General features: G+C 45.4%; 1 protein-coding gene across 2 annotated transcripts in view; it reads right to left on the minus strand.

The window, feature by feature from the left end:
• The window catches only part of LOC119445867 (calcium/calmodulin-dependent protein kinase kinase 1-like), a 258,301-nt gene extending 254,943 nt beyond the window's left edge, over positions 1–3,358 (minus strand). For both annotated transcript variants that reach the window (XM_049663686.1, XM_049663687.1), the window contains exon 1: positions 2,664–3,358. In XM_049663686.1, coding sequence (XP_049519643.1) covers positions 2,664–2,727 — 64 coding nt within the window. In that variant the 5' untranslated portion in view covers positions 2,728–3,358. The remainder of the gene's footprint in view (positions 1–2,663) is intronic.
• Between the last annotated feature and the right edge of the window lie 19,823 nt (positions 3,359–23,181).

Consider the following 23,181-nt stretch of genomic DNA (forward strand, 5'->3'; position numbering starts at 1 on the left):
AAGAGGAATAGCAAATGCAGTAGGCGTGCGAGCACGGGAAGAGGGGGGGGGGGGGGGGGGGGGGCGCACAGTGAAGCCAAGCAATCTCGCCTTCTTCGCACAGCGTGCCAAGCCTCTACCTTTTCACTTGCGACGCGTACAGCTGGGCGTGCCGCGATAAAGAGGACGTGCGTAGTCATCTACCTACTTTACGCCTGAGAAACACATACATTTTCTGTCTACATGCAACGCAATAAGAATAAAGGCAAGAATAAAGAAAAGATGGGAGCATCGAATACGCCTGATCACCTTCTCTCTCCGTCTTAGAGCCAGCCAAAGAGAACACGTGCGCGCTTGATTCGGCTCACGTTATTGGATTTCCCACGAAAGCGACGACGACGTCGAACACGTTTGTGTCGAGATAGGAAGCACTACTTTATGTGTTACTTTATGCCTTATGCCCCTCCAGGGTGTGCCAGAGGTAAGAGTAACTTTCTGTATATATTTTCTCGTGTTCGTGCGTTTCTTTATGGTTGGTGACGTTTCTTTTCGTTCGTATGATATACAAGCGCCCAATAGCTGGCAGTGGGGCTTCACTGAGTAACTCACAGCGTTGTACTTAGTGCATACAACGGAAGGCGGCGTCAGTTGGCGTAAAAGAAAAAAAAATGTTCTCGTGTAAGGCTCTTGAGCATGAAGCGAATGGTTTTATAGGAGTAAGAATTTCAGCTTAACGGCGGCGAATTCCTTGCAAAGGAGATTGGCGAAAAATTTGAAAGGGTCGCGTTGACTTTCATGTGGCTTGCGTCGACTTCGGAAGCCCCCAGAGTGCTTTCAATCGTTCAGGCCGCGCCGCCACCGACACGATTGATAGATCAATTGCGACATAGCAGCAACAAAATTGTGAACAGCGTAGAGCAATATGCTGAAAGTCTTTCAAGTCGTCCCTACTACTTGTACATTTAGGCGACGATGGTATCGCACCAACTAAACACTGAAGTAGATGGCACACCGCACGTTCCGTACTTTGTTCTTATTCTCATTACAACCAGCCCCACAAATTTCATTATAAAATGCAGAATACTGCGCAACTGAAGGCAATTATATTGCTGAGTCTTCCTTTTTTAAGTGTTTGTGCTGCTTATGTCAGAATATCGTTTCTGCCTTGCCCCGACGAGCATGTGCGTCACTTCGTTTTGCAACCACGTTGAATAATACTCATCGATATCTTTTCGCGCAAGGTTCAGTCCGCTCGCAAATTATTTTGGGCACTTGAGTGATTACGCGACGCAACAGGGAAAGAATCTGGGGCCAGATTGACAAAGCTTTTCTTTCGTAAGTTCGCTTTGCCATTTGCTGACCGCCTTCGCTAATGATATTTCTACCATCCGGATTGGCCAAAAATTATTTCTTAGAAAAATTCTAGCGTAAGAAGTTTTTGTGAATTCGGGCCCTGAATGTCTTTAATTGCTCTGGAATATCGGTCTTGTGACGGAAATGTTCGTAGCGAAATTCGTTCAGGACTGCCCAAACTGCAGGAATATATTTTGCACCGGTGTAATTTTAACCTGTGTTACATTGCTTCGTTTCTCTTTTATCTTTATACCAGCCACGGTAGCTTAGCGATTACGGAGTTTTGCCGTTCAGCGCGAGGACATGAAATTAAACTTCCGTGGAGGCAATGGAGGCAAAGGCTCTATGGCTTACATTCTGCAAATAATTCTTTTAGGAGTCCTATCGAAGAACTTGCTCCACAGATGGGAAGACCTTGCGATTGTTATACGTAATTTACATGTGGTCCAATGCGCGATATTCCTGGAAAAGAAATGTAAGTTCACAAGCGCGCAATAGTCTGGCGCGCCACCAAACAAACAATTTTGGATCAGAACGGAGAGCCCACACATAGACGGGGAAACAATGATGAGCTCTTCTTGGAAACTGTCCGTATACAGCTCCTCTCAACGTCAATGCTGCCTCATAAATTCTGTGGCGGCTGCGCTGCTTTTGTCGACAAAGGGTACAATAGCGAAACGATTTACGCAAGCTAAACGATTGGCCAACATTTGAGCAACTCCAACAGTGAACGCAGTCTGTAGACACAGCCCTCGGCACAACCGAGAAGCTTTCATGTAGGCTGTACGCTACTATTGACACTGAAAAGTGGGCGGATCATTCTTGCTTAAAAGTGTGGGGGTAACTTGCGTAACTGCATAGCATTAAAATTCTGTGACAATGCAACACGCGGTGGTTCAGAAAGCCTCATTATTCTTGAAATTATCTGCGATAAGTATGGCGAATGCGTGTTTCGGTGCAATTAAGGTCCTGAAAGTTCACCCTGAACAATCTATGCTAGCAAAAAACATGATTATTCTTACCGCGAAACTTAACAAGAAAAATGAAAAGTATGTGGTGAAACATTTCATTCTAAAAAATCAGGTGGCTCGGATAGCCTTTCACTCTGCCGACTATCGACAGTAAAACAGGTCATTTCCTTCGCAACTGCACTTAGAAGTTGCTACTTCGCAGACAAAGTAAGAGTGCGGAAACTTTGAAGTGTATCAGAGCAACTGTTTCTATTACGGGACGAAGGCGTTTTCCAAGTTCCTGACACTTTCGTGATGATATCTTGTCGGTTACGCAGACTCCAACACAATCTCTCGGAACGCACCACGTGACAAACTCACCCGTGCTCTCCGCTGACGTTGCCATCCCCGTGGTGGGCGCTGCCGGCTCAGACCCCAGAGTCATAGCATTTCCCACGCCCAGCGCGGAGGCCGCCGCCACGGGACAGCGAAGGCTCGCCACCACAACCAGTGAGCCCGCTCACTTGCCCCAGTGACACCGTCATTCGAGTCGACAGCCCAGGAGCCCTGCCGCGCTGCTGGCGGGGCCACGGTTTGCTTGTCATGGAACGGCACAAACAAAACAAGCGAAGACAACGTCGATGACGATTCTCACAACAAACTCGGCACGAGGCCCTTTTATCCGCGTTGCACTTGACCTCCTCTGGCGCCACCGCTGCGAGCAACAGGCACTGGTGCTGACTCAACGCGAACAGTCTCGAACGATGAAGAATGTATTGGCCGCGGAAACCGTCTCCAACTCCAGCACTCACCGGCGAGGAGAGCGCGCAAATCTTGCTTGCTTGCAAATCTTGCTGCTTGGTGTGTGCTGTTCTTCGCGAAGCGGCTATTTGTCAAAGCCGGGGCTTCGGCGTGCCAACGTCGGCGTGGCCGAGTCGAGCGCGACGACCGAAGCAGCGCGGCGGCGTCACAGCAACACGCCGTCAACAAGAGCGTGACGAGAGAGAGTCCCGACAACGTCGGGAGCTAACAACAGGCGGCGCGCACGCGGCCGCCCGAGCCGCACATTCTGAGATCACCAATACGGATCAAACTCCCGGCCACGAGCGCGTGGATCCGTTTTGATCACGTGGGCCGGCTTTCCCCCTGTCTCCTCCATGGGCACTTTCTCTCCCCCGTGGCGGGCCAATGGGTGCGCGGGAGACGGCGGCGCCGAAGTGTGCTTTTTCCCGTTGCCTCGCAACCGCCCGTTCGGCGGCGTTCTCTGGGGTGCGCGGTGGGGAAGTACTAACAGGTTAGGGCGCGAAAGGCGCGCGCACGTTGCACTTCTTGTGCACAGTCTCCTTGTGTCCCACATTCGCAATGATGGAGGGTCGCTGAAAAACTGCGATAGGGAAGTGCTCGATAGTTGGGAACACGACGGACGGGGCTTGGGTTGTTGAAAAATCAATGCCTTTTGGCCTAGTTTTCCTGTGGAAGTCGCGTCCTGGGCCGGCCGTTCGCGCTCACGCCCGGGGTAACAAGTGGCTTCTATTCGGGGTGCGGCGCGCCTTTTTGCATTCAGTCGGATTTTTTTTCCCAACTTAACGGTATAAACGCGCTCAAACGTGTTCGGTGTGAGTAAAAGTGACGGTGTCGACGGCCATAACCGATATTTTCCTACAGTGCCTAGTATAAGGCACACATACAAAATCATCATTTTACATAAGCTTCATCGCTTGCAAACAAGCAGTTATGCTACCAGTGGACATACTATATTAGGTATTACCTTTTCATGATTGAAAATTGAAATACTATATCCTGCGTGAAATGTTGACAGTACATAGTAGATGAGACACAGCGTAGGCTATGCCTAAAGCCATAAATTATTAGAACCCAGAACCAGAAGTTGCATATTTCAGGTAACGTGCGACTTAATACTGTTTGCTTAATGGCGGTGCTGCAACCTCGGCGTAGCTTAGAGGTGCAGGCATTGGTGGCGCTGCACGATGGGAGTATATAGCTTCGGACACTTGTTCCTGGCGCATCTGACGCAACGTAGGAGCCAAGGATGGCGTGGGCCCTGGGACGGCGGTGACTAGGGATAGCTGGTGGGCGACTTCAACGCGTATGAATTCCTTGATTTCGCCGAGCACATGGTCGTCGTTAGTTATAGCGGCTAAACTTGCAACGGATGTATCGTGGATAGAACAATGTCGAGTGAGCAGACGTTGCCTCCTGAGTTCGTCGGAGCTCTGAACAGTTTGGCGACTTCGACCGTGGTTCGCGGGCTTTTCGAGATACGATTTGGAATGCGTCGTCGTCAATGCCCCTCATGACGTGACGGATCTTGTCAGGCTAAGCCATCGATGGTCTAAGGCGCTTGCAAAGGTCTACAACATCTTCGCTACAAAAGTTAAGTGTATACTCACTGCAGAAAGTAGATTTTAGCGCAGAAGAGGTTTTTGTAGAGGTCTCCCAAACACTTTCCTGATTTAACAGGAATTGAGTCATCGCTCGATATCAAGGCACCTGGCCTGCCTAGGCCTGCCCGCTTCAGGCCGAACGGGTAGCCGTTTCTAACCCGTTTGCCTCCTTCATGCTACGTGAATCGTGCTTACAGACTTTCGCTATGCTTTATCTCACCTCGATAGCAAAGTGCAGGCATTATTTCGGCTGTCTTCTCGAGAATGGTATTCCATATCGAGGGAAGAAGTCACCTTCACTGTATTATACTTACTGGAATAAATGGCCATCTTCGAGCATGTGAATATTTTTATTATAGCTAAGCGAATTTTATGCCTTCTTCCGCGGACTTTGGCGCCTCTGCTGGGTCGTTTTCTACCTGAGTAAAGGCTGATCGAGGAGATTAGTAGTAAACTAGGCACTCTAGAGGCTGACGGACGATCCTGAATTGTTGTTCCCTTGCCAGGCTGTTGAATATATTCTTTGTCTTCTGCATATTAACGCGATAGCGTTTAGGGCCGCGTGTCGCAGAAAATCCGGCGTCGGCAACCAGCGTGTGATCGCGGGTGGCGGAGAAAATCATCCAATCACATCGACCGCGCAGGCCCTCCACGTGGTGCAAGGTTTTGGTGGAACAAAAATTGAATTTCTCATAGTGAAATCCGTCAGAAGAATGGTAAAGTACGACTTTACCATTCGGCGTCGGATTCGCCGTCGGATTGTTTACCAATCGGCGTCGGATTGTAATTTGAATGCACGAGAAAACCTAATTCTGCTACGAGGAAACTCAAACACAAACCGCTTTCCAGCATTTTTACGAGACCTGCGCGCGTCGGGGCAATAGCAAACAATTAATAAAATAATAAAAAAGGTGCTAGGGCCTTCACATTTTAATATAAACCCACTTATATTGCCCCTGCAAAAACGGCTTTCCAGCAATGCATTTCAGTTTATAAGTGAAGCCGACTTTAAGGGGATCGGTGTCAGCCTGGTTTTTCTTTGTAAGCTGGCTTTCCCACGTTCAATGTTGCAGTGAATGAAGCCTACTTGCCGGATCCAAACGATGCGATGCGAACGGGTCCCGATAACGCTATCGCGTTCGACTCTTAAAGGCGAAGCTTAAGCGTCCTCCAATTTTTAATCTTCAACCCCACTCTTACACTTTCTCAGTTAAGGTCCACAATCACTTGTTGTAATTCTTCCCCATCGCTGCTGAATAGGACAATGTCCGCTTCAAACCAAAGGTTGCTGTAAAGTAGTACATTTATCTAGGTCGATTTCTCACAGGGGACCCTGATCATGAGAAGGAAGTTTACAGAACAATATAATTGGGTTGGAGTGCCTACGGCAGGCATTGCCAAATCCTGACTGGGAGTTTACCACTGTCGTTGAAAAGAAAAGTGTACAATCACTGCATTCTACCGGCGCTAACATTTGGGGCAGAAACTTGGAGGTTAACAAAGAAGCTCGATAACAAGTTAAGGACCGCACAATGAGCGATGAAACGAATATTTTGTTGTGTTCAAGGAAATGTCGAAGTCAACGATTGATCTTTTTTTTTCTAAAAAATTCAGAGCCCTTCCACTACTGTGAAGATGGAAGCCAGCGAACCTGTGACTATGGTGGGTCCGCATAGCGCATATTGCTCCCACGATGAGAATGGGCGTATCGTGGTTGGGCCTCACCCAACCGAACAAGTGTATCACGAACGTTCCGGTTGAGAAACTCGCCTTGAAACGCGGCCGTCGCACCGGGCAAGATGGCGCTAGCGTTGCCGAAGCGTGCACCACCGTTGTAGGGTTCCTGGAGGGCAAGACGACGCTGACGTTTGGCCTCAACATCGCGCTCCCTCTACTCGGGGTCCGCGGCTCTTCGTTGACGTTTCGCCTGGGCTTCGGATTCCTTCACGCTAGAACAGGCACGTCGGCGACGAGCCCTTTCCCGAGCGCGTTCGCGGCGGCGTTACTCAAATGCCTTAATACACGTAGTCAGTTGCTCACGAATGGCTCATAACCCTTTAAGCAATGGCTCATACCCCCATAAATGCGGCCTCCCCATTACGACGACAGAAAAGAGTGAAAGTCAACCCTGGAATGATTAGCTGCAACGGAGCCAGCTGTAGAAGCAGACGACGACGACGAACGCAGGAGCAGTGGCAACCTCCTTGCGGAACCACCGAGCAAGCTGCGGAAGAAGACGACGATGCTCGAGCCAACGCTGATTATTTCTATACGCGGACATGATCCTGGGACAACTAGCCCTTAACCGCTTTGCTGTAAAATGCTAGGCTTAATGTTAAGAGACAGGAAGAGAACAGTGTGGATCAGAGAGCAAACGCGGCTAGCAGATACTCTAGTTGACATTAAGAGAAAAAATTCAGAGCCCTTCCCCTGTCGAGAAAGTGGCGGTAAGCGAAACTTGTGGCAAGACGACACTGTCGCAGGCGTTCCGCTTTGTTTGCTCTAAACTCAGGGTCGGCGGCTCTTCGCCGACGTTTGGCCTCAACATCGCGCTCCCGCAACTCTGGGTCCGCGGCTCTTCGCTGGCGTTTCGCCTGGACTTCGGAAGCCCTCACGCTAGAATCGGACGACAACCTTCGCTTACTCCCATTTTCTCGACAGGGGTAGGGCTGCTGATTTTGTCTCTTTAGGTTCTACGTGCGACAAGGGTAGTTCAAGGGCGCGATACAGGTCCCCGAGCCAACAGGGGTAAGTGCCATTGAGCTTGGACCCTTTCTGTACTATAACCAGAATCGGCCCGCATCTCAGCGTGACACCACCACCACCGCCGTACTTGTGAGCCTATAAAGCTTCGCTTAAAAATGAATCTGGGCAGACCATGTAATGCGTTGGATGGATTGGACCATTAAAGTTACAGAATGGGTACCAAGAGAAGGGAAGCACAGTCGAGGACGGCAGAAAACTAGGTGGGGCGATGAAGTTAGGAAATTTGCAGGTGCATGTTGTAATCAGATAGCGCAAGACGGGTAACTGGAGATCACCGGGGGAGGCCTTCGTCCTGCAGTGGACATAAGTATCCCATTCAAGCGCCGTGTCCACAAACGTGGACACTAACTTTGCATTTGCGTAGTCGCAAACCCAGATTGAAAAATGTGATTTGAAAAGCGCGGACGAATGCGCCTTTCGTTTTTCTATTTGACAAGTGGCGCTATCGCCCTAAAGATATACGAAATAATGATCAGGAAGCGCGGCAAAATGGCTGCTTCAAGCTTCTACGGTGCGAACCGTAAGTAGCTCTTCGTTTTTATTTGTTTTCATGGTAATAATGTTAATAAAAACACCCAAAAGCCATTTATTTCTAAAAAGCAATGTTTGAAGATTGTCAAATACTATCTTTTCTTAGAGTACCAAGTGTTAGAGTGCCGCACGCAACTACAAGTTAGTTTGTGTGCACGTTGGTGGCCGGGCGCCTCAAAGCCGCCTTTCCGAGCGACCTGCCTTGTATGGCACATGACGCCCCTTGTCTAAAATAATCAAAACCGCTTATTTTTTTTCAGTCATTTCTAAGCATGCGGTAGGAAGGAGGAAGGTCAATGACCAGACTGTCAACAAAATTTTATCAAAAATTCAAAATGGCGACGTATCTGATCCAGATCTCTCGAATGATCAATGGGCGGAGCAAGACTTGGCGCATACGGTGGCCCGTGAGGGTGATTTCTCATTTTCTGTGTTTTGCACTGAGCAACAGCTGGCTAGAGTACCTCAGGAACGCAAGCGCTCAGAAGCTCCTACAGAGAAATACCATGTGCATGATGGCGTTCCAAGCAGACATTGCGAGCAGCCTGATCACTTGCAACAGAAATGCTCCAAAAAAGTGCGATAGGCCAAGCAATGACAGCTCGAAGCTCGTTGTCAAGGCGGCCACGCCGCAGTCACTTCCGACTGCTGCCATTAGGTATGACAGGTACGATCACTGGCCAGAGCACGTGCGCACACCAAATGCACAGCGTTGCCGCCGTGAAGAATGCGCAGCGACGAGCCGAATTCGCTTCCGAAAATGCCACATGTTTTTGTGCCTGTGGGCTCAGAATATTGCTTTCACCTTTACCACACAAAGTAGATTGCAAATGATGAGATAATCAAGGAGGAATCACAGGAAAATTGTTTTGCCCCACTTACCTAGCTAAGCGAACTAGAAAGTACAGTGCAATAGTTTTTTCGGGTTAAAGCGCCCTGTCCTCAAATGTGGACACAATGGAAAACAACGAAAAAATATAATTTATATTTTACGTAAATTATTTACGTGGAGCACTGTGCAAAGGCTTACACATTGCTCCACGCGGGAGCGGCGCATGGACAGCGATGCCTTGGCGACGACTACTGTGAAAGCATGTCTCGAGCATCCGAACAATTGCTAGCAAAATGAAATTATGTTCCCGCTCCATGCGGCAGTACGCAAAGGGTGTTTTCTTTTAGCTGCACCAAAACAAAAAAAATGCCAATAGCAGATAGCACAATTATAACCCTTGAGCTAAATTACTCTATATAAAGTGGCCAATACTATTACGGGAAATCAAAGTGCTTAATTGAATGATATACATCAATATACAAATTAACATTTTAAATAAATACTTTAATTACGGCACACATTTCATTCAACAAATTGTAGCTAGTGAGTATGCAAGGCATTTCGACTTCAAACGAATTCTGAGGATGACACCGGCTTCGATATATGAGCCGTCAAATTTGCGGTGAAAATGCATGGTTACTCTTACTCGTTATTGTGATAACAATTATATGGACACTCCAGGCGAATTTCTGCCGTTATCGTCGCCGTCGGCGTTGCCGCGATGTTTCATATGAAGTCCCAGTGTGACAGCAACGTAGTCACGCGCCGTTGAAAGCGTGCGACGGTGAGCCGAGGTGCAAAGGGGGAAGACGGGGCGGGGAGGAAGCGCGGCGCCTTCCATCGCCCGCAACGCACCTAGGGAGGGGGTGGGGAATGGAGCGGCCGCACGAGCTTTATCTTCAAAGCGATCTGCGATTAAGCACGCAGTCTTAGGTGTGCCGAGGGCTGATAGCTTCGTGTGCGCTGCGTTCTCGCCGCTTAGTTTGCGTTGAAGCGAGAGGCAGCATGAAGGTCCATTCTCTCGTCGCTGCCGCCGCTCTTCCTCACGCCAGCGTTTTGACGAGTGTCCGCGGTCATCGAGTGCGATGTGTTTGTTTGCTTGTGCACGCGTGACGCTATGCTTGTTAATTTAATAAGTGAATGTTTACATGTTCATAATGCCGATAAAAATACTATCCTTACTTCGTATAGCTGTCTAAGTATTTCTTATCTTAATCGTTGCTTCGCCTTATGGGCGAAGCTGCGACTTATTTATGAAAACGTTGTGTTATGCATTGAAGCACAAAAGTAACTGGAACGCAAGTCGTTGGACCTGTTGAAAGTTTATATCTAGAAACAGCTCTAGCACTGAGAATTCGTTACAAGGGGATACGCCTTGCGAAGTCATCGGCTAAAGCTCGTGAATTATAATATCTGTCATGAGGTAATCATTTAAAAATGATTCTTGTAATTATGTTAGTCATCTTATTAGGCATTTTGATTTCTCTTAAAGGTAATTAATTAAATTTAATTATGGGGTTTTACGTGCCAAAACCAGTTCTGATTATGAGGCACGCCGTAGTGGGGGACTCCGGAAATTTGGACCACCTGAGGTTCTTTAACGTGCACCTAAATCTAAGTACACAGGTGTTTTCGCCCCCATCGAAATGCGGCCGCCGTGGCCGGGATTCGATCCCGCGACCTCGTGTCCAGCAGCCCAACACCATAGCCACTGAGCAACCACGGCGGGTTCTCTTAAAGGTAATGACCGCCTCATCGAGTAAAATAGCTTCATGGATAGAATTTTGATATCTGCCAGAGTAATTTTTACAAATTTGGTGCAGCTAAAAGAAAACACTTAGTATGGAAGAGCATGTGAAAACTCAACATAACGTGGGACACGTGAAGACAGGAAGGCGATTAGTTCGTCAGTACTGTGCACGTCACTTGAAGAACGTATTATTGCTAAAAATTTATACGGACACTGCGGCTGCAGTCTTTGTGTCGTGTCTCGGAGGTACGAATAAACATGTGCGCACCATGACGCAAATATAGCAGCTAGTTAGAAACATTATTTATATATAGGCGTGCCATAAGTTCCTAAATTACAGTATTCAAGATAAAATTACGATATTTTAAACACCGGATTATTCGGAACCGCGCATATCGGGAAACAGTTTATGTGTACCGATTTTCTCGCCAATTTGTTGAACGCACTTCTTATCCGGCTTAATTAGCACCGTTACACGGCCACTGAGAATTGTAAGTTCGTAGCTACTAGCGAGGTGTTCTCGTATCAGCTTTCAGATTGGGTAAAAATTTCTTCTCGTAGCCCCTGCAGTTTGGAACAGTTTCTCACTTTTTCGCTGGTACACTGGAACTGAGTGCTTGAGGAGCGCAAGAAACAATATGTACAAGAAACGTCAGCTCTTGAAATGCTTTGACGTATCTCCGTTAGCTCCACGCAAGCCCAACCATCCATAGGTAAATGTTGAGCAGGAAATCTACATGGAACATATCTAGACGTCATGCCCGAGTCCATGCGCATCGGCAAATTATTTATTTAAAGAAAATAGAGTGATTTATAGTGTTTTATTGTTTATTGACCAAGTAAATGCATCTCGTTTTTCTTTTTTTTTCCTTTTTTGAAAAAAAAAAACAAACAAAAACATTCCACGCAAACTGCGCGAAGAATCAAGACATATTACTTATTTGCGAAATATGGGGGAACATGAACTATCGGTCACTTCCAAAAAGACGTTTATACTTCTCTTCCTTGTGGTAGCTGCATAGAGTACAACAGATGCTTGTCGTTCTCATTTCTTTATTTTTTGAAGAAACAAAAGCATACACTGCATACGGTGCATGGAGCATCGAGAAATATTACTTGTTTGCGAACTATGAGGAAGAGAGGGAGAGAGAGATAAAACATCTTTATTGTAAAGTTCCTGTTGGTTCGAAAGGAAGCACCTCTTCCTCCCTCCCTCTCTTCGAAATATGAGAGAGAATCAACTAGCGGTCTCTCCCAAAAAGACTGTCACAATTGTATTCCTTGTGGCAGTTGCACAGGGTACAATACACGCCTTTTACTTAGAAGGCATGCATATGTAAGCCACCTAGACCTGTGACAAACACGGCGGAGTATATTCACTAAGCAGGGATGTTCTGAGAAGCTCTACGCGAGGCCAGCGAGAAAGTCCCCGAAGCCAACGGCCGAGTCCTTAGAAATGTAGGCCACCGGTGTCACGCAAGGGCGGAAGCTGGGAAGGAAGAGATGGCAGCGCGAAATCCATTCATGCCCACACACTCTCGCAGACTCCGTTCGGTCTCCCGATTGTTTTCGGTGGAGGTCACAGAGCCCCCATATCTCGTTTCTCCCTTTCATCCTTCGTCTTGCCGAACCCGGTCTTCACGTGCCGACTTTGTCCGAGAGAAAAGGGCGCGCGATTGATCTCCGTATGTGTGCGTAATGCATTATGTGTATATTTCGCTCTCAGTTACCTCCATTCGACGGAGTTTGGGCACAGAGCTGGGGCACGAGGGAAGGGAAACGGTCCAAGACGTAATGTGATTGTACTGATTGTTTTCTTTTTTTTTCTGTTCGCGTTTTTTTTCTCTTGGATGAGGGCAACGTTGTCGCAACGAACTTCGCTGTAAAAAAAAAAATAAAAGAGAATAACTCGGTTGCTCTGGTGATTCTCGGGTTCGGCGCTTCATCTCGCTCTCTTCTTATAGGGGCCCCTCCATGCCCACGTACCGCATTCGTCTTATGCGCCTCAGCTCTGTGTTCCGTCTCATTCTGCTACCTCCTACAGCGAGGCTTGCCTGGACCACTGTCGAGGTTTTAGCGTGTCTCAGTATACGAAACGCTGTCCACCGGCGTCCTGTATGGATTAGGCCGGTCTTTCCACGTGAGTAGAGAGAGCAAATAGATTATGGCGTAAACCAAGGACTTAGAAGGCGACCGTGTAATCTGGCGACTCTCTCGGGACCTCCGTGGGTGGTCCGTTGACTTTTGTTAAGTACGTGCAGTTTGTTAATCTCTGTAACAGTTTCCCGTTCCACGTGTGTCTTCGACCGTATGGGGGTGGAATGCACGAGCCCCACGAGCCAAAGATTTTACACTCTCAGCCGAAGTTGGTGCACATTTTAGGCGGTGAATATAGCTTGGGTGTGTCGTGGTATACTGACAGATTATAACTTGGTTCGCCTGCAGGAAATATATAATATCGCGTTTCAACGTTTCGTTAGAGGCCCGGCATATATGAGGCATATTTGTAGAGGTATGATAGGAACGTTATTAACCTCGCGGGTCCGCGAACCACCAACTTGACACAATGCCAGTGCAAAACACTGTCTTCTGTCTTGCAGTTTATGCACATGTTCTTTGCTACAGAATGCCTGGCTGTGAGAACCATATACGGTGGTCGATAGTGCGGATCGAATTGGTCATATGACGTGCAATTAGAGATCTTAGAGCTCGTGTTGGAACAGCGTTGCTTGGTTTGGCTTTTAACAATCACCACAGAAATATGACCCTGATGAGTCCGTTACGACAAAGTGCTAAATTCAGACATGGGTAATGGACCACATATTCCACGTTTGAATTAAAAACAAATATTGGCTTCTATTGCTGAAAAAGTCAGCAAACGTTTGCTATATAGGTTTCCATATTCTTAGTAACGTTAGTAAAGCTATCTAAAGGCCTAACAGGGTGGTAAGGCAAACGATAAAGCAATGTCTGAACAGTCATAATTTCATGTAGAAAGCATAGATCGTAAGGTAGGTTTGTACAGCATTGAAGTCTGCTAGTGTCAATAACGGTCTATTAAGTACATACATCACTCTTTTAAGGATAGAAAGTGCTTCGAACTTCACCGCTACTAACAAAAACACGTTTCGGTGTTTTTGGGTGATGAACATACCCCGAAGCTCTTTTTAAAATTATTTTAAAGACTGTAAAGCATCGATCGTACTTGGTTCTTGCCGATAATATGTCAATAATTGCGTTCTTTAATTTGTTACAAGCAGGCAACCTTTAATCTCACTCTTAACCTTGCAATTTGACTCATATTTCAGACATGTTGTATGGGTTCGTTTCAATAAAGTTCTGCGGAAGTGCTACTCACTGTATTATGAAAGATTACTATGACTTCTGTATGTTGTTAGCTTGAGCAAGCTCGCACTAAAGGGTAACGAAACGTTACCAAAACTTGAAAAGAAAGTATAGCAACGAGTAAGAAATAAGAGATGCGCAATAGTTTGCAACTTTTTTATTTGATTTTGTCGTTCTAATCTGTCCTTCATGTACCGGGCTTTGGGCTACAATGTCGCTTCTTAAAGAGAATCAGCGGCGAGACTCCTGTGCTGCTTGTTTCACCTTTCATTTTAATGCGTAATAGGAAGCCAACTTTTAGAAGTGTTCTGTACCAAGTGGCTTTGTTTACTTTTTTTTACGTTGTCTTATAACTCCGCTATTATATTTGCGACATGACCATAATTCAACTCCAACTGGTGTTATATGTAGAACAGACCTGTATTGATCCGGTCTCCAATAGAGTGCGGATCAGGACAGGTCTTTGTAAGCTGCTATTCGAGATAAAGTTGCAGCTATCAGAACTCCTACATGTTGGGTTGGCTATTTCTGCTGGAGTCAGTCAAATAAAGAGAACAGTAAATTATAGAACAAAGAACTCGGTGCTAATGCAATGGTAAACTCGGCGGTAATACAGTTCCACTCAACGTGAAAGCTGGGGAAGTGATTTGCCGGTGTTTCCATTGTGTTTTCCTTGTGTTTATCTTCTTTTATCCTCTGTTTAGCTTGTGTTTAACAATGCATCATCTGTTATGACACCTGTGCTAAGGCACAGCTGGTGGGAAACCGCAACGCACATGACGCTGAAGAATTTGCTGATAGAAGAGATTTTTACGAATTCCGGTTAATCAATGGGCTTAATGCTTGAATATGCCTGTCTTTTAAATTATTCTGAATCATGTTAGTTTATTTTGAACCGGTTTTGATTAATTCTGCACTTGTTTTGACCCTGATTTGAGCACTTGTTTTTGAGCGTGATCACGCGACAGACGCCGGCATGTTGTGGCCTCGGCAACATTTGATAGGAGACTGTACGTCTCGGTAGTGCCGCGCCAGCAGTTCCAGAGCATGCGCTGAATGTCCTCAAGTAAGTTCCACACGGGGCATAACGAATAATTAGGTGGTCGGATCTTGAAGAAAACAATTGATGGTGTAGGCCACACGAAGTGCTAAATTAACGGGTTGTGGGCGTCCTCAGCTTGCTTTTACAATCCCTGGAGGACGCTGTAGACACACTGAGAGTCAATGCAGAAATCAGGTGCATACTAGCGATCAGGTAACGGTCCAACGGGTGAGTTCCGGGCGCCATGCAATGCCGGAAAGAAAAACTCAAAAGCTCTTATAGGAAAAGGAATATTTTTGTTTGATTGCACGGAGCAGGCTTGCTTAGCAATGGCGTCTAACTTAACATTGGCTATAACACGCCAGTATTCACATAACCACGACAGAGTGATATTGTGATCTTTGTACGCCGTTCATACACTTAAACAGTGCATCTTATAAGTGTAGATGCCCTCACTGATTTGAATACTACTTCAAGTTTTATATAAGTTAGTACGAATCTGAGAAACGTAGCCACATTTTGGCAGGTTTGTTATAAATATGTTGCAATGCCGCCAGAATGGCGGTCGGCTAAGTTGCAGTAGACGATGTCCTATGCCACAGCTAGATTTCGTGAAGAAACCAGTAATTGCAAGCCATATGCCTATGGCTGACGATTCGTATTTCACCAAGCCGTCGGTGTTAATTAAAGTGAAATCTAAGCATTTGACATTCATCTGCTCCAAAGTAAAAAAAAAAGTTCAGGAACTCGTGTTATTTCTCACTGTGAGAAGCAACCTTTGTCGGCAACACGAAATGCATCCGAAGCTAAGAAAGGAGTTCCGCTTGCACCATGAACGTCTTTGGTACAGCGTTAAATCCCGCTTCATGGGTGCCAGGTACACTTTATCAATTAGGTTCGAAATCAGCACGCGAGAGTAAGTTTTTTTTTTTTGTAGTGCCACGTGATTTGCAACTTTATTTTTTCTTTAGCCCTTGGTTGTCGCTCCTTTACGATTTCAAGCTGAACGAAACGAAGACAGCGCGGAACCGTTTGCGCGTGCGTTATCTCTGGTGTCTCGCACAGAGTCGTGCACAACTTACACAGAGGAATAGTGGAGACGCATACAAGGAGAAAGGAGGTCCAAGCCGACGTCAATAGAAAGAGAACCTATTACACTTTGTTGGACCTTAACCTTAACTTTCATCAGAGTTTGGGTATATTTGCTGCAGCACTGACCTGGTTATTCCGGGGCGGGTACTGTGGAATGGCTATGAGTAATTGGCTACCAACAGAGATTAGGAGACCATAACGGCACTAACATCGATTGTTCCTTCCAATAACCTAGTCGGCTATCGACAAATGTTAGAAAGAAGCCACACGCCAGGTTGCATGTGGATAATTGTTCCATGTTTTTCTAGATAGCAGCAACAACCTAATAGGTAGTGCCTATTCATTATGAATGGGAAACGACAGTGTTGGCTGGAGAGGTTCGGCCAAAGTAAACAAAAAAATTAAGGAATCAGTCACGCCTGCTTCGTAAATAAACGCAGAAGGGATGAAGGGTATGCTTAAACGCAAATTTTCGCACAGTCTTCTCGAGAAGCGTGCCGCTGCTACGTTTGCAGAAGGTGTGTCTGCCTTCGCATAATGATTTCGTATATAAAACTTCATCGTGCAAGCAGGTTGTCTTCGTAATGTAGTAGTGTCATGGCCGCTATTCACGCTAAATACTCAAGTGTTGACATAGGGCCTGCACTTCGCCATGTCTAGGATGGCCTACGTCGGCTTGGACCTCATAAATGCACAGGGCGTGCCTGGTAGCGTAAATACCTTTTCACTATGGATTTGTTTGGGCAGTACTCTATTACCATAAGGGTATTCTTGCGCAAGCTCAGAATGCATCTTACACAGTGCTGGTTTGGATTCGACGTTAGAGCAGTCGATTGCATTCTGTGCAGCGTCTCCTACTATTCTCTGTCGTGAAAGGAATTGTTGACACCCGCTTGTCAGAAAGCCTTTTAGATTTTGTTTGGCGATGGCGTTTTTGATTAGGGACGTTTTGAATGCGAAGTTTTATACGAACTAATTCAAACCAATCTTTAATTAAAGCACTTCAAAGCACAGCCTCGTCAGTTTGAATCCCCACCGATGACCCTCATTAGGACGAGAAGCGCGAAGTTTTCAGTGATTGCGAAAATTTATTCCAGCCCCTGCATTATCCGTTTTGTTTTTGCAGGAGCACGAACTGGTCCTGCACTAATTTATCTCCAAGCGGCATGCTCCTGCCTTACGTGCATGGCGAACCCGGTGAAAGTTGAGGTGTGCCTCGTCGGACTGGCGCAAATACACACACTCGAGGTTGAAGTGGCGTGTTTCCATTCGTGCTGTCATTAATTTTTTTTAGTTCGCACGCCCCCGTAGCAAAAACAAAAACAGTTACAGTCATTGCGTGCACGAGCCGATTATATTAGTCTCGTCTTGATGAAATGAAAGTATGCGCTGGCACTGCGCAGTTGCGAAAAGGATTCACCAGGCATCGTTTTCTCCCACCAGGGGGGAGGCTCCGCCTTGATTGGAAGAAGCTGTTTTTGGGAAGTTTTTTATTGCTCTATGGCTAGCGCAGAAAGCAGCACGAGCGCAGCTGCAGCTTCCGTAGCTGATTGATTTCGGTAGCCGGATGTCCTTTACTGTGAAGCCTTCCATGGTCGCAAGCAGTTAGCTGGTTCTCTTGAAAAATCTATTGCGCAGATATCCATCGCGTACTTTGTTGCTGCCCTTGTCCTGTGTAACACCTCAGCAAAGCGGATCTGGTGCTAGAAAGCAGAACAGGCCAGAAGCGCGGTTACGTAGTTTTAGAACATACACAGACAATTACCTTAACTTAGTAGATGTAATATTGTTAACTGTATCCAAATGTACAGGTTGACTGGGAAGTGTGAAATAATGATGATGAAATTCATAGCACACAGAAAAAACGCTGATTGCAACATTATTCAGAAGCAGGAAATAAAGAGGAACCAGCCTTGCTGCGTAAATTTCTATACAAGCAAACAAGCATTCCAAATATTTTTGCATAGCACGTTATAAAAAAAAAAATGTCGGCGGGTGACACGGCTATGTGGAAATCGCTGTGAAGCGAAGCTTTTGCTGATATTAGCTGAAAGTCTTTCCTTCATTTATCCTTATTCTGCTCTACGCAGCTCCTAGCTTCTCGCTAAATACACGCTCTCGTCCCATTTGATTTCGTTTATTTGTTTCTCCACACGGAGCTGCTTTTGTAGCCCGCTTCTTCTATTGTTTTTTTTTTTGCGGACTTCACGACTTCTTGCCTCTTGTTCTGCTTACAGATTCGGACAGATAGCTAGTGGACCAAATTATCTATACAGGCTCATAGCCAGTGGTCTGAGTTGTCGTAGATTCGGCAAGACAGCCAGCACCTGCAAAGTGGGACGAAAAGGCAGAGAATGCTTCGCTTTAATAGCGTATCTTAGGCGTAATAACATGAACGCTCTTGATGACTGAGTCTCTTTATCTTATTGGCAAGTGAAGCTGTATCTCTTTTTTTTCAGAAAAACATTTTTGCTACTCATTTCGTGTTTTACCTACACAGATGGCTGAGTGGCTCCGGCGGTGTGCTTCCGAGCAAGAGGCAGCCTGTTCGATTCCCTTCCTAGTCGGCTGCATTTTCATGCGTCACAGTGCATAAATGCTCGAGCATTTATATTTATACGGGCACTTTAAACCGTCGGCGGTGTTCAACGTTACTCCGTAGCTCTTCTTTGCGCCATCTCTCATAAACCCAGTATTGCTTCGGGACGTTAAACCGGACGAATCATTCCTTCATGACTGCTCCCTATTTTGCTCTCGTGAAAAATCGTCTTTTCGAAGGAAACGTGTAATTGAATTACCAGAATATTCGTACCACAAAAATTGCAGCGCGGTCCATGGAGAACGGGTAATATCATTGCCGAGTTCATATCCTGGAGCTCTTAAATTGGAGGTCCCCGTACAGTCTCCGACTATGGGATCTCCTCCTGCATATGACGCCCTTCCAAACATGTATAACTCTATCGAACGAACAAAATCTGAATCTGCTAGCTAGGGATGTGCACTATATTATGTCCTGACTCGAACAGTATGTTCTACTGGTAAATTATAAGAAAACTAACTACTGAATTCTTTTTATGCGGTGACGCTAGCTTTTAATGCATCAGAAAGAAGGTTGAACTTGTACGACTGGTTTCTTTTCCCTACAATTTTATTAAATTGCATTTAGTTTATTGGCCCAAATTGTCAAGTCAACGAGATGGCATCGTTATTTGCGCTTTCATTTTCCGATGGACAGTGAAACCGTTCCATGTATCTGCAGAAGGTCGCTTCTCGGATGGTGAGCTACGTGTAAAATGGTGGTTTATGAATTTTTCTAGGCGCACCTGACAGGTAAAAGTGCGATCTTTTTCATGTATAGTTTTCGAAACATAAATGCCAAAGTGTTGCACGATTTGAGGAAGAACAAAGCAGCGTAAACGATAAACTTCCTTTTATTGTTGATACAATAATAGGGCAGGCAGTACCTTGGTTTCTACGGTCGAATGGTAGCGTTGCGTCTTTCTTGCCGCTATAACCATGTTTCATAAGTACTTACACTGTTCTGTGCTCCTAACCTAACATTTTAGAAGTTATAATATCAATAAAGCTGTGGTAGACTTCACCACATTGTGACAGCATTATTTGAGGTCCAAGATTTACGGCAGTTCTCAACAATGTCCTTTTCCGGTCAGCAGTTCTGATATATGTGCCGCTGCTGGTTGATGAAGGCGTTAAAAAAACTGGTACTTGCAGGATCCCAGGACAGGAGATGCTATTTATATATAAATAATCGAAGTGAATGCGTGAGATAAATATAGCGACGTGGTAAATAATTTTCATGGTGTTCTATGTTAATTTCAGTTTGCAATATTTTATGCTCACAGGAATTTAGAGATGGTACTCTGTAACAATTCGTTTATTTTGCATTTATTTTTTTCATTAGACACTAACTCTCCCAAAGGTTCACTGCACTGTCGCAAGGATTCGCCATTCAGCTAGACCGATGATAAGAAATTGGTATAAACTGGGGTGGAGAATCTTTAGGAAAAAGCCGGCAGATCCATGCCCTGTGGGAATCAATGTTCTGCGAAGCAGTGTGCGGGGAGCCTACCAAGTTAACAAAACGACCATGAGAGCACTAAGACGTAGGCGGCTCTTTCATGATCTACATGACACGCATGTCATGACATTCATGTCATGAGTCCTCAGGAGTCCCTTTAGCTACACCTAAGAGACCTTAAGTTGAAAGCCATAGTCATGCTCATGACTATGACTTCGACCATCAACCACTAACCTTTTCCTTCACTTAGTACCACATCCGAACTCATTCCATTGGTTTTTGAGTGTTAATCTTTTTTGTCTGAGTCATTGTCATTTTTGCTGAGTCATGATCATGACTACGGCTTCTACCATCATCCTTTAGTGTTGCCTTCACTTAGTACCCACGTCAGAACCCGGTTCAGGGGTTCTTGAGTGTTAATCTTTTTTCGCTCACTCATTGACGTTTTTGCTGAGTCATGCTCATGACTACGACTAATACCACCATCCTTTAGTGTTTCCTTCACTTAGTGCCCACGTCCGAACCTTGGTTTTACAGCTATTATTTTTTCGCTGAGTCATTGACATTTTTGCTGAGCCATGGTCACGACTATGAGTTCTACCACCATCCTTTAGTGTTTCCTTCACTTAGCACCCACGTCCGAACCCATTCCAGTGGTTTTTGAGTGCTAATATTTTTTCCGGGTCCTTGACATGACCTACATAACACGCATGCCATAACATTTACATCATGACCTATTACTTATAACTTTGGTGCATATACCAAGGTAACGAAATGACCATTAGAGCATAAAGACGTAGGTGGCTAGACATAGATACTGTCAAAGTAGCAAATGTTCGCCAAGAAATGATTTGCATTTAAAAATCTGAGATAGAGAAACATATAGGGAAACAAAGTGAGGAGGCGCCGTAAAAGAGAGGTAATCATACAATATGATTATCTACATAGACACGAAATACAGGATTTTAACTATGAAATATGTTAATACATTCAGCATACTCATTACGTATTTTTTTTTGGTCAATCCATCGGAAAGTCTCTAGTGCAGCAAGGCTGCGCAGAAAACGCGGAATGCTACCTAGAAAACTTGTGCCTCACAAAAATTTGCACATGATCAAGAACCTTTGGACACTGTAAAATGCCATGGACCACCTTATAGAGGAAAAGAAGGTCTGATTCCTTGGGTCTTAATTTTAGAGGTGTTAGTTGAGGTAGATTTGACGATGTCATTTATAGATATCAATTTATTCGGGACACGTTCAGTGAGCTCAGAATTAGATTTGTACGTTCCGCCTCAAACTACAGCGGCATACTCTAGTAGTGGAAGGCCCACAGTAGAATACAACTTCAGAAAGGCAACAGAGAGTGGAAGTCATAGAATATACGACTAACAATACCAATAGCGCGAAGGGCACGTTGCTGCACATATTTAGCGTGTCAAGCGAAGCTTAGCGTTCTGTCGAAGTACACACCAAGATATTTCATTTCACTGACCCTCGGCACTGGATCATCAAGAAGATTGTACGCAAATTGCCGATGGTGTGTTTTCTGCGTATAACTTAATACTATAGTTTTGGAAGCATTTTATATTTGCCTATTTGGGGTTTGTGCTCAGGTTTGGGAGCGAAAAAAATATTTTTGCAGTTAAATGCAGTCTCGAACACTGGCGACAGTCTCAAATAGGTCGACGTCGTCAGCGTATAGAAAGAATGAAGAGGACTTAATTGCGGACGGAACGTCATATGTGAACAATAGGAAGAGAAAGGGCCAAGAACGGATCCTCGAGAAAGTCCGCTTATCAGCTGACAGCAAACAGAGCTTTGTCCATTCATGCCAAGGGAGCACGATCTATTGCTTAGGTAATTAGATCCAAGGGCAGTGATAGAAGAAGTTATCTTCATTTTCGTGAGCTTTGTTGTGAGAAGCTCAAATCAAACAACATCAAATGTTTTACTCAATTCAAAGTAAAGAGCGTCTAATTGGGCCCTACTATATACCACACTGGAAGCAGGGGTCATAAATGAGACCAAGTTCGTTGTTGTGGAGCACACTAACACGAAGCCATGCTGGTGATCCATTAAAATGTTATTTGGACTAACAGAAAGCAGGGAATGCAATACAGTTTCAAACACTTTCGACTCAGCGCCGAGGATAGATAAAAGCAGGAAGTTAGTAACTGCTCTTCTAGCACATGTTTTGTGTACGGACACAACCTATGATACTTTTCAAGCGCCAGCTGAAAACGTACTAGACTTTAAGGAACTGTTGAAAATGCCTTTGAGAACAGGAAAGAGTATGTTTTCATACGCCTTAAGCAGTGCGGATAGGATACCATCAGCGCCGCAAGAAAGTTTGAGGCACTTTATTCACTTCAAAACAAGGTCGTTATTGACTGATAGCGGACAGACCGTACCAGACGGAGAAGCAAGGTTACTTGAGGTTGTAGCATCTTTTACACCAAATACAGAACAGAAATGTTCTGGTATAGCATGGGCAGCGTCCGAGACACCACCATTTACATTAACAAGTCATACATATTCAGCACTCTTTTTGGAAGAGTAAGAGCGCACATAGTTCCAGAATTATTTTTAACTGCGTGTCATGCTGGCTTCAACACGTTCAATGTGATTTTAGTGAGCATTGTTATAATAAAACTTCCATAGACAACGACAACACCTGAATTTAAGTTTCCACGGGCCTGTTTGCCCCCCCCTTTTCTGTGTGCATGGTTTATCAGGTTCATTGCCATTTTCAGTTCTTTGAAATTGCAATCAGGCAACTTTGACTGTTTGAGCGTTGTATAGGCATACATATGCGCATGCCACCTTGAATTGTTTTCGTAAACCGTTTAATCTGTTCTGCCACATCAGGTTTTCCATTTACGACAAACCAGTAAGCGTTTGAATGTTACTGGCAGAAGCCAACCTAGTCTCCAAGGGAACAATTGAAGTGGCACTTCGTGTTGATATCGGGACGGATGTTGTGTTTCTGTGCTGCCAGAGTTAAAGAAACATTCAAATGGGGGTGAAACTTGCCTGGCGCAAACAGATAAACGTTGCTACGCATGACGGAAGCACTACCAAGACACGTAAGAGAA

Source organism: Dermacentor silvarum, chromosome 3, assembly GCF_013339745.2.
Source record: "Dermacentor silvarum isolate Dsil-2018 chromosome 3, BIME_Dsil_1.4, whole genome shotgun sequence".
NCBI lineage: Eukaryota > Metazoa > Arthropoda > Arachnida > Ixodida > Ixodidae > Dermacentor > Dermacentor silvarum.